The 11,909-nt window shown below is 45.8% G+C and overlaps 1 protein-coding gene across 3 annotated transcripts in view; it reads left to right on the top strand.

Annotated features, from left to right (window-relative positions):
- Positions 1-509: 509 nt before the first annotated feature.
- Positions 510-11,909, top strand: part of SH2D4B (SH2 domain containing 4B) — a 62,418-nt gene continuing 51,018 nt past the window's right edge. The window contains exons 1-2 of one of the 3 annotated variants that reach the window (XM_036089778.2): positions 510-1,208; positions 2,285-2,432. In XM_036089778.2, the coding sequence (XP_035945671.1) occupies positions 1,108-1,208; positions 2,285-2,432 (249 nt within the window). In that variant the 5' untranslated portion in view covers positions 510-1,107. The remainder of the gene's footprint in view (positions 1,209-2,284; positions 2,433-11,909) is intronic. The other 2 variants (XM_036089774.2, XM_036089775.2) reach the window with 2 other exon arrangements.

The raw sequence follows: 11,909 nt of genomic DNA, 5'->3' as shown, positions 1-11,909 counted from the left end.
TTTTACTTGCAAAGCACTCAATTCTTCTTGGAACTCACTTCTTTTCTCTTAACACCTTGCTGAACACAACAGGCACTAGGAATGTTCTGTTTTCCAGTCTCTTGCCTTAGAGTGGCAGAGTGGCAGGTCTGGAAGGCGTGAGGGTCTGCCTTTCCAGTTACAGCATCTGACAGTTTTCTCAGATGTTTTGCTCTTGTATTAACATGGATCCGTAGCTGTTCACGCAGCCTGCAGCTGACTGCCACCTGGCTGAGGCAACGACACACAGCTGCTATTTCTGTCCTGGCCCTACCCTGCTTTGGGAGTAGATTTCCATTTTATTTTATTTTTATTTATTTATTTTTAAAGATTTTACTTATTTATTTGACAGAGAGAGACACAGCGAGAGAGGGAACTCAAGCAGGGGGAGTGGGAGAGGGAGAAGCAGGCTTCCCGCTGAGCAGGGAGCCCGATGCGGGGCTCGATCCCAGGACCCTGGGATCATGACCTGAGCTGAAGGCAGACGCTTAATGACTGAGCCACCCAGGCGCCCCACAGATTTCCATTTTCATCCTGGTAATCAATGGAATCTGTTGCAATGGGCAAACTGAGCAATCTCAGTGGATTAATACGGCACAGGTTTATTTCTTGCTCATGTTACAGGCAGATGCGGGTCAGGGGCCTAGGCTCTGTATCTTGGAACACTATCTCCAATTCCTTGTTTGCAGCCAGTGGACAGGAGGGAGGGAGAGAAGGCCGGATGCACTGTCTCCTGCTGTCCTGTCTGCTGACGGTCCATCTCCACAGAGCTCGGCCGCCGACACCAATTCCAGCCTTGGGCACCTGCTTCAACGGGCTGACTTGGCAGCTGCGTTGCTCCCTGGAGGGAGTGGGAGGAGAGGTGGAGGTGGACCTGCGCTCAGGCTATCTCTCTGGAATGCTTTCTGTAGATGACAACGTTCTGTAGAGACAACGTGATGCACCATTGGCCGACCTAGCCCGTCCTGGACTAATTAGAACTCAGACCTGTTTCTTCTTCCTTCCTGTTCCTCCTTCTGCTGTGAGGCAGCGAGCGACAAGCACATCCGGTGGCTCCTGGGGGCAGATGGTGAAGTCTGGGTCTGGATCATGGGAGAAGGTCCTGGTGACAAGCCCTACGAAGAGATCTCTGAGGAGCTGATTGCAGAGAGGGCGAGGCTGCAGGCACAGAGGGAGGCCGAGGAGCTCTGGTGAGAGGTGCAGATGGGTCTTGGGTGGGGTCTGAACCCAGAGCCTAGGCTGGGTCCAAGCTGAAGGACGACAGGTGGTGGGTGGGAGGGAGAAGGTGCCAGGCAGCTGGCGGACCCTGCTGAGCTCAGCTAAGATTAGGTGACCAAAGCATCAGAGTCTTCTTCATCAGGTAGATCTTGCGGGTTCAAATCCTGGCTTCACCAGTGAGTAGTGAGCTGATCTGGGGTCTCAGTTTTCGCATCTGTGGTGTGGGCATAACCCCCTTTCCATCTGGACATAGTTTGGATTCACTGAGATAATACAGATGACATGCATTTCCTTTATTCCTCACTGAGTTGTCCCTGTGACAATAAAGGAATTTGGATTCACTATTGTCTGCTCATTTCTCTTCCTTTTAGCTGCATTTCACACACAATGTGGATAGTTGAGCCCCCGGTAAGATTTGGAGTCAGCCTTCTTTCATAAACAACTTTTAACCTTTTTTTTTTTTTTTGCCCAACTTGGAAATCCATATAAGTTGACTCCAACATTCCCTCCCACCCAGCTTTTAATGACAATATTTTAATTGTAAAATTATAACAACTCAACACCCACCACCTAAGATAATCACGGTGAGCATTTGGCAACACCTTCTTTTCATTTATATGTATTTTCTGAGTTTTCTCAGACAAATTGATTAATATAGATTCACAATGTTATTTAAGATTACTATATGGTACCCTATTACATGAGAAACCCAACTTATTGGTCCTGTTAATGGACATTTAGGTTGTTTGCCAATTGTTATGTGATAAAAATCCTCTGATGAACATCTTCTACCTACACCTTTGTGATCTTAAGCGAGAAAAAGGATTTCTGAGTCTATTTTTTTTCCTGGCTTCCTGAAAAATTCGGTTGATTTACATTACCCTACAGGACAGTGACTATTTCCCCCCCACCTTTGCCAGCATTGAGTTTTGCTGCTCTTAGATGTTTTCCATTCTGATAGACCAAGAAATATTGCTCCTGGTATTTATTTGAAGTCCTGCTGTTATGTGCCTACATGAGCTCATACCTGCTGGTGTTCTCTTGCAAGGAGACAGAAGGAGGCAGAAATCACCAAGAAGTTCCGGGATGCTCTGGCCAATGAGAAAGCCCGGATCCTGGCAGAGAAGTGGAAAGTGGAGATGGAGGACCGGAAGGCTGCCAAGGTCCTGGAGGAACGCATCCGTGAGGAGTTCAAGGTGAGCCAGCGCATGGGGCATCCTTGTGCGGCCTCCAGTGCTAGCTCCCAGGCTACTGGCTTCCATCTCTGGTTTGGCCATTGGTTGGTACTGAGTGCTTTATGAGAGCAGAAATCTTGAATGTCTGAGCAGGGAGGAATGTGACACCCCATTTGAGCCAATCCACTTCTCATTGGACAGATGAGGAAACTAAGTGTGAGACAGAGGGAGAGACTTGCGGAGGATATCGTGTAGGAGGGGACAGAGGCAGGATCAGAACTCAGACCTTCTGCCTCCCAACCCAAGGGGCTTGAAAAGGGGCCCAGAAAGTGCTGAGTTTGTGGTCAGACCAGCCTGGGATCCAGTTCCAATTCTCCTGCTTGGTCCTGTGTGACCTTGGGAAGCTTGCTGAACTCTGAGCCTTCACTTTCTTGTTTATAATATTAGGGTAATAACAACACCCAACTTGAGATTTTTGGAAGATTCAAGGAGATGAAAAATGCACATTTTCTGGCCCTGGAAAGGGAGTTGTTGGGAACCTTGCATACCTACTCATTCTGGGAAAGTTCGGAGCTGGTAAAGGAGTTTTTTATTGCTCTCTGGTAAGAAGCTTAGATTGCCTGAAGAAAAATTTTTTTCTGGTCCCTATTTTTGAATTTATTTTTTTCTATAGGAATAATACATTTTTTTGGGGGGGTGTAGAAAACTCAGAAAATATATATAAATGAAAAGAAGAAAATAATAACCATGCTGAATCCCAATAATTATATTATTTTATGAATTGATATTCACGGCATTTGCACATTTAAACGTTTTAATAATATTTTTTCCTATAATGATTAGACAATGAGGATAGTGGCCCCTTAAGATCATTTATGTTGCAAATATTTATCTCAGAGGATTCTTTTTTTTTTGAGGGAGAGAAAGAGCAGGGGGAGGGGCAGAGAGAAGGAGAGAGAGAATCTTAAGCAGGCTCCACACCCAGTGCAGAGCCCAGTGCAGGGCTCCATTTCAGGACCCTGAGATCATGACCTGAGCCAAAATCAAGAGTCAGACACTCAACTGTCTGAGCCACCCAGGTGCCCCACAGTTTGTTTTTTTCCTTAATTTTGGTTATAGTGCTTTTAGGTGTATAGAAGTTTAAAATTTTTATTAGCCAACTATATCAAGCTTTAAAAAAATGATTTGTCTCATGCTAAGAAAGATCTGTGCCGCCACAAGCTTGTACTAATATTAATCTACATTGTTTTCTATATCGTTCATGATTTTCTTTCTTTGTACTTAATTTTCCTGCACTTTGGAGTGTGGTATGATACAGGGCTATAACTTTTTTTCCTTCCACATGGTGGGCACATCGTTCCATCATTGTTTATTATATAATCTGTCCTCTCCCCTCTCATTGTACTTGCTGTCCCAATTCTTCTTACAGACTTTTGGACCTCTTCATGGGTTTTTTCTTCTTTGATTATTCTTGAGCCAGATTTGCTCATTTAATGACCGTAGCTTTTAAAATGAGTTTTAACATCTGCGAAGGTATGAACCTATCATTGCTCTTCATTTTCAAAATGCCCTTGGCTGATTTTACCCATTTTTTTTTTCTACTCGAGATACATTTGAATCTTTATGTCACTATCCTCCCCCAAACAACAACAACAAAAAAACCACAAAGTGATTTTAATTGGAATTACATCAATGTTACAGATGTATTTGTGGAGGATAGACATTTTTTCTAATACTAAATCATTCAGTCTTCTTGCTCAGGATATGGTATATTCTCCTGGTTACTCAAAGCTTCTTTTTGTCTTTAGTGAAGTGATTTGTTGTTGATGTTGTTGTTATTTCTTGTTTTTTTGTTTTTTGTTTTTAAACACCTGTAAATGCACTGGCCACCCAATCCCAAACATTCACAATAACTTGTACATAATGTTGTGCTTCCATCTTTTGGACTTTGGTGAAATTTATTATTTTACTTAAATGCTCCACATCTCTTCTCTTGTTAAACCATAGGTTTAATATTTTTTGTTGTGATTGTGAATAAGATTGTTCTTGTTACTTTAAAACCTAATGCAATTGCTGGTTACATATTTATATTGTTATTGATCTTATTTAATTTTCCCTTGAGCTATATATATATTTAGGAGATTCTCTTGAGTTTTTAAGGGAAGCAATATTTACTCTCCAAACATTTTTTTTAAAGTAATTTCAAACTTGCAGCAAAATTGAAAGAAAAAAGGACTCGGAGAATCTCCCCTGAAATTCACCAATTATTAATGTCTTGTCACATTTGCATTGTCTCTTTTCTCCTCTCCTCTATATCTGTATCTATCTGTACACACATGGATACATACACACACATATATACGTATGTATATTTCTGTTGCTACTACGAAATTGTTTTGCGAAGCAATTTGAAAGGAAGCTGTAGATATCATATACTCTAGCCCAGGGCTTACCAAACTCTTTTCTGTAAAGGTCCAGATAGTTAATATTTTAGGTTTTGTCGGCCACACCCTCTCTGTCACAACTACTCACCAGGCCATTGCAACACAAAAGCAGCTGCAGATAGTATGTAAGCAAATGGGTGTGGCTGTCTTTTAATAAGACTTTATTTTATTTTTTAAAGATTTTTAAAATTTATTTGACAGAGAGAAAGAGAGAGAGAGAGCGCAAGTGCATGAGCGGGATGGGGAAGGGCAGAGGGAGAGGGAGAAACAGGGGCTGGATCCCAGGACCCTGGGATCATGACCTAAGCCAAAGGCAGACGCTTAACTGAGCCACCCACGTGCCCCCGTAGGACTTTATTTTAAACAATAGAGGGCAGATCTGGCCTGGGAGCCTAAGTTTGCCGACTCCTGATCAAACCCTACATACTTCAGTGTGCATCTCCCATGACTGGGGACCATTCCCTCTGGAGCCACAACAATCATTATCATACCTGTTGAAATGAACAATAATTCCATAACAGTATAAAAATCCAATCAACCCATAGTGGAGAGATGTTTGGTTTATATCGTTGGATTTTGCATACAATTATTTAAGTCTGCTAGAGAAGACAAGCAATACTTTCTCTTTTTTAAAAATTAACATATACTGTATTATTTGTTTCAAGGGTACAGGTCTGTGATTCATCAGTCTTACACAATTCACAGCACTCACCATAGCACATACCCTCCCCAGTGTCCATCACCCAGCCACCCCATCCCTGCCACCCCCCTCCCCTCCAGCAACCCTCAGTTTGTTTCCTGAGATTAAGAGTCTCTTATGGTTTGTCTCCCTCTCTGGTTTTGTCTTGTTTCATTTTTCCCTTCCTTCCCCTTTGATCCTCTGTCTTGTTTCTCAAATTTCCTCATATCAGTGAGATCATATGATACTTGTCTTTCTCTGATTGACTTATTTCGCTTAGCGTAATACCCTCTAGTTCCATCCATGTCATTGCAAATGGCAAGATTTCATTTTTTGATGGCTGCATAATATTTCATTATATATATATACCACATCTTCTTTATCCATTCATCTGTCGATGGACATCTAGGCTCTTTCCACAGTTTGGCTATTGTGGACATTGCTGCTGTAAACATTGGGGTGCACGTGCCCCTTTGGATCCCTACATTTGTATCTTTGGGGTAAATACCCAGTAGTCAAGCAATACTTCCTATGTATCTCTAACAGCAAGAATCCCCTGTTCTACTCTCTGGCCTCCCTCCTCCCCGGAGGGGAGCTGAGCCCCAGATGCTGGGAAGGTGGCTCCATGGAGCTGGTGTCCTGGGGCTCAGTTCACAAGGAGATTACAGAGGGGTTGAATTCCCAGAGATTTTCTGGTTGATGGTCTCCTTGAGAACCTCAGTGAGACAGAGATGATAAATTGTGGGGTGCTCCATATCGGGGCTCATGGGGCGCTCAATAAAGCCATGAGGTTCACCAAGGGACCCACATGCAGGCTTTGGGTGTTATTTACAAGGAAGGCTATGGTAATGCTATGTTTGTTTTTGCTTTCAAAATTAATTTGCTGCATGTGAACATTTAAACTTTAATACTCACAGTAATCCTGATTTGGTATGTGTGCATTTTGAGGAGCCTCAGACATGCAAGCAGCTCCTGTGAGGCCCGGGTGGGCCTCATCAGGGCAGTGTCTGCCGGGAACGTCAGCTCATGGACTTGGGGGTGGGAAGGTCCAGGCTTACGAGCTGGGGTGTTTTCTGTAAATGGGCTGCCCTTGTATTGTGATGAACTCTTCATCCCAGGAACTGTCTTAGCATGGGCTGAAACACGATCTGAGAAGTTGCTGTGGTGGATTAAATATGGCTGACGGCAAATTCTTTGTCCCGTCTCTCTTTGAGAGGTAGGTTGACCTCCCTTCCCTTGAGTTGGCTCTGGCCTTGTGCTTAGCCTTCATCTGTAGAAGGCAACAGAAGTGATTGTGTAACTTTTGAGGACAGGCTAAAGGAGATTTGCAGCTTCTGCCCCTTTTGCAATGCTCCCTTTTGGAAGCTGCCCCGTGAGAAGCTCTACAGCCTTAGACTACCAGTCTGTAAGGAAAGCCGGGCAAGCCAGGCAGAGGGAAAGGGGCCGTGTGGAGGACAGCGAGGCACCAGACATGTGAGTGAAGCCTGGGTTCTTCCTGTGGTGAATGACCCCAGTGAAGTGATCGACCTCAGATGTAACCATGTTGAGCAGAAGGGCCACCCGCCAAGCCCTGCCCAAATTATTAACCTACAGAACCACAAGCAAATAAAATGGTTGTTGTTTTAAGCCATTATGTGTTCCGGGAGTTTGTTACTCGGTAATAGATAACGGGAACAGCTTCACCAAAGGGATTTATGCGTTGGATTAGAGATTGGCTTAGATCATTTTCATTGTGTCTTTCAACATCAAGATTCTAACCTGATGTGAGTCTTGCATGCGGGAATGCACCAACAGAATTCATTTAATTTCATACATTTTTTCCTCCTTTCCCTGAGAACCTAAGTGCAGGTTCTTTAGGGGGAGGGTGGTGGTAATAGTAATAAACTCCCTACTCTCTACAAGCTTACAGGGTGCCAGGAGAGAGAGAGAGAGACAACTCTGTGAGCACCCCTCAGCCCCCACCACGCCTGGGGGACTACATGCAGCGCAAAAGAGCACCTGCAGGAGGCTGGGCGTGATCAGAGCAGGAAATGGACAGGAGATATGTGGAATGGTAACTGTGGTCTGCTAGGGGGAGAGAGAAAAGCATGTGATGGGGGAAGCCAGACAGGAACCTGGCAAGGTAGGCTGTGGGGTCCTTTGATGCTACGATAAAGAGGCAGACTGTTGTCTGTGGGCAGAGCAGTGCTGTGAGGATCTCGATGCAGAGGGACATGGTTAGATCAACCTCTATGAGAATGACTGGTGGCCATGGTGTGATGCAGGTGATGAAGGCGTCGGGGGAGGAAGAGGCCAGTGAGGAGATTTTTGCGGTCCTCGAAGTGGTCACTGATGAGTCTGAGGATGGCTAGATTCAGGGGGATGGACACAGAGAAACAGGGGAGGCGAAATCAGCAAGGCTTGGCGTCAATTAGCTGCTGGGATGAGGGGATGCACCCGAACCCAGGCTGAGGAGTAGGGAGAGGGAGCCACCCTGCTGCAGAGGCAAGCTGGGAAGGGGGCGGGTAGGCTTGGGGGGCAGGGAATGTGCTAGCTGGCCCAGGGGGTTTGTGTTTTGTGCCACCAGAAGCGGACTTTGGGGTGGGGGCTGGAGGAGGGTGGGAAGCTGGATGGGAAGCCGGCTGATGGAGGGGGGACAGGTTGCCTCTGTCCAGAATGCAGGCAGGTTCTGTGAATTCTCTTGGTCATAGGAAAGATAAGAGTGAAAACTCCTTTGAGGAAATGGGGGGAAAATCCAAGAATCTTGTGTAAGGTTAAAGAGGGAACTTCAAAATAGAAGGTGCAGACAGTTGGAAACCTGTTTTTTAAAAACCCATTCTGTTGTGTCTGGCGCTGTTTGGATGCAATTTACATGCATATGAAAGTGTTCCTTTAGAAGGAAGGGATCATGAGGCTGGACAGAATTTGCATATTTTCTCTGCTTTCTTAACTCATAAGACTGCTTTTGGCTGCTTTTGCCTCTGCTTAAGACCACAGAACACTGTCAATAAGGATCCTGCTCTCTCCCTCTGCCTTAGTCTCCCTCCCTTCCCAGTGCTCCTGATAAGGAACATGCACAGTTGATAGTTACGTTGTCCTCTGGTTTTGCACCATTTCCTATTCAAGGCCATTCATTCTCTTTTTGTTTTTTCCTCCATTAAAGCTGGAATTCATCTTGGCCCTTCATGCCATCTTGTACGACTATAGAAACAATCCCCACCTTGTTTCCAATAGGATTATCAGTGGTGGGGACACTTTCCACTTTTCTCTCGAAAATGGGAGGCTTGCTCCCAGTTTCTCTTGGATGAGGCTGGCCTCAACAAGACAACACGATGCGGCTTACCCTTCCCCTCTCAACGATCATCACAAACCCTGTGTTACCTTCTTTTTGTTTGTTAGTTCATTCAGTCATCCGGTCCGCATTTATGGAGAACCTGCTCTCTGCTAGGCCCCGTGCTGGGGGCTGTCGATGGGAGAAGGACGGACACAGGCATGGCCCTGCCCTTTTGGAGTACATCGTCTCGAAAAGCATGATGGTATTATTCGGGCCAGATGAACAACTAACTGAAGGGGCTCGGGACAGCCCTCTTGCCTCCAGAATGTGCCACTTTGGCCAGCGGACTATTTTGAGCTGAAGGCAATTGAGACCCCGAGGGTTCAAGAGAAACTATTGCCCTACCCTCTAACTACATAGAAGAATATAAATGGAGGGATCTTTTCAAGAATGGGGGTTTATTAGCAGAGATATATTTGATCTGAGTGACCCAGCTGTATGGCAGGGCCAACATCGAATTACCAAACACCTGCTCTTCTCTTCATTGCCCTGTGAATTGCGTTCCTCTCTTTTGAAATCCCAGACCCCTACTCCCCTTCTCCTAAGTTCAGGATGACACATATCCCTCATTTTGCCTGACAGTCTTCCATATCTGTGTGCTTTCCCCGTATGTATGCTATGAACTCTGATGTTCTACTGTTAATCTGTCTCATGTCAATTTGATTCTTAGTCCAGCTAGAAGGACCCTTGAAGGGGACAGGAATTCTTGCTCCCCAGCACAACAAAAACGACTCTTTTGCTTCCAGAAAAGCATCTGTCTCGGTGACAGTTTCCATGGGGGTGGGGCGTGGGCTCCCACGGTGTGGCGTGACTGATGGGTTATCAGGAGAAGGGGGATTGAATAAGGCGGGCGGCTCCGAGGGCTTTGGGCCCACCAGAAAGAGGCATCGATTCCTAAGGTAGAAGAAGGGAGTGCCCATCTGCCTTTTGGGCGCGCTGGCCTTTGCCCATCTGCCTGTGGCCGCCTTATCTTTGGAAAAGATAGACATTTCCTCAGGGCTCGCAGGGGAGCCAAAGGATTGTGAGAGCGGCTGCAACAGGGGACGTTTCCAGGCAATTTCAGCGGTGAAGGGTGAAGCATTTCAGCAAGACCGTGGAGGGAAAGATGCAATGCTCTTTATCTATGGCTGCAAAATGTTTTCTTTTGTTGTCCCCAGCCCTGTGAGAAGCTTGTCTTTGTCACAGTAAGTGGCTGGTTATTTTCCTCAGAGATGGAGGAGGCGGCGGGTTCCCGGCTCCCAGCGTGCTGTTCACTCGGGCAAAGACGATTGACTGAACAGTGTGGCTCTGCCATTTGTTGATTTATTTATTTGAGGGTAGTCCCCCCCCCCCACTTTACTGAGCTACAATTTCCAAATAAAAATTGTATATATTGAAGATGTACAATGTTCTAGTATAGGTATACATTGCGAAATGGTGACCATAGTCCAGATAATGAACACATCTGTCACCTTACCTGGTGACCTTTTTTGTGTGCGGTAAGAACACTTAAGATCTACTCTCTTAGCAAATTGCAAGTAGACAGTATGGTATTAACTATAGGCACCATGCAGCAAGTCTGGAATGTATTCATCCTGTATGACTGAAACTTTGTGCTCGTTTGCCAAACAAAACCTAAGTGTCTGCTGACCAATGAACGGATAAATAAAATGTGGTATGTATATATTATGTGTGTATATATATACAATGTATACATAATGTAATGTATATATTATAATGTATGTATATATATAATGTATATGTATCTATAATGTTTATATATGTATTATGTATATATATATATAATGGAATGTGATTCAGTCTTTTTTTTTTATTTTTTTTATTTTCTGACAGAGAGACACAGTGAGAGAGAGAACACAAGCAGGGGGAGTGGGAGAGGGAGAAGCAGGCTTCCCGTGGAGCCAGGAGCCCGATGCGGGGCTCAATCCCAGGACCCTGGGATCATGACCTGAGCCAAAGGCAGACACTTAATGACTGAGCCACCCAGGTGCCCCTTATTCAGTCTTAATAGGGAAGGAAACCCTGCCATTTCTGACAACATGGATGAACTTGGAGAGCATTATGCTAAGTGTCAGTCATGACCTTCCCTGGGGTGCTGTCTCCTTGTGATGGGCTCAACTGTGTCACCCTAAAATTCTTATGTTGAAGACCTAATCGGCACTATCTCAGAATATAAGTGTATGTGGAGGTAAGGTCTTTAGAAAGGTCATAAGTTAAGAAGAGGTCTTCAGGGTGGGCCCTGATCCAGCATGACTGGTGTCCTTAGAAGAAGAGGGAATTTGGACACAGACATATGTACACACAGAGGACAGAATGTGTGAGACACGGAGAGAAGATGATCCCTCTACCAAGCAAGGAGAGAAGCCTCAGAAAAGAGCCACCCTGCCTCTAGAGTTATGGCCTCGATAGCTCATAAACGTCTGTGGCTTCAGCCTCCTGGTCTGTGGTACTTTGTTATGGCAGCCTGAACAAGCCAGTGCCCTCCTCCTCTGTACCAGAAAGTAGGACCAGGGGGGTTGAAGACCCTCTGCTCGGACAGGCCTTGGCTGACGGTATTTTCCCTGAGACCTGTTCTTGCCTGGAAGACCCGCCCTGGGCAGGTGCCAGATCTGAAGAGCCGGGGTGGACGCTGTCTTTGTGGGTGCCCCGTGTATTGGGTGCTGTGACAACCTGGGTCAGAGATGAGGGAGCTGAGGTGAAGGCGGCGGGCATGGGAAACCGGCTGCATACACTGCAGTGCTGTGCTGGGGTGGGGTGGATTTTTGCTCTGCTGAGATGCCGGTGATTGCCGAAGGTGAGGTTTTCTTCGTGGCTTCGAGCTAAAACTTCTGCTTTGGGGTCAGACAGACTTTGGTTCCAATTTTGCATCCGTCATCAACTCTCAGCTCTAGCATTTCCCATCCGAGCCCATGTCCCTCCTGACCCCACGTTCCCCTCCACCTGCCCCTCTCTATCTCTGCTCATGTCCGCAGAAGATGTCCCCAGAGGGCTGTCTGTGGTCATTTCCACTCCCTCCCCCATGCCGCCTGGAGGGCTGCCCCTCCACCCCACCGGGCAGCTCT

This window comes from Halichoerus grypus, chromosome 7 (genome assembly GCF_964656455.1).
Source record: "Halichoerus grypus chromosome 7, mHalGry1.hap1.1, whole genome shotgun sequence".
Lineage (NCBI taxonomy): Eukaryota > Metazoa > Chordata > Mammalia > Carnivora > Phocidae > Halichoerus > Halichoerus grypus.
This window is presented reverse-complemented; position numbering and strand designations above follow the sequence as displayed.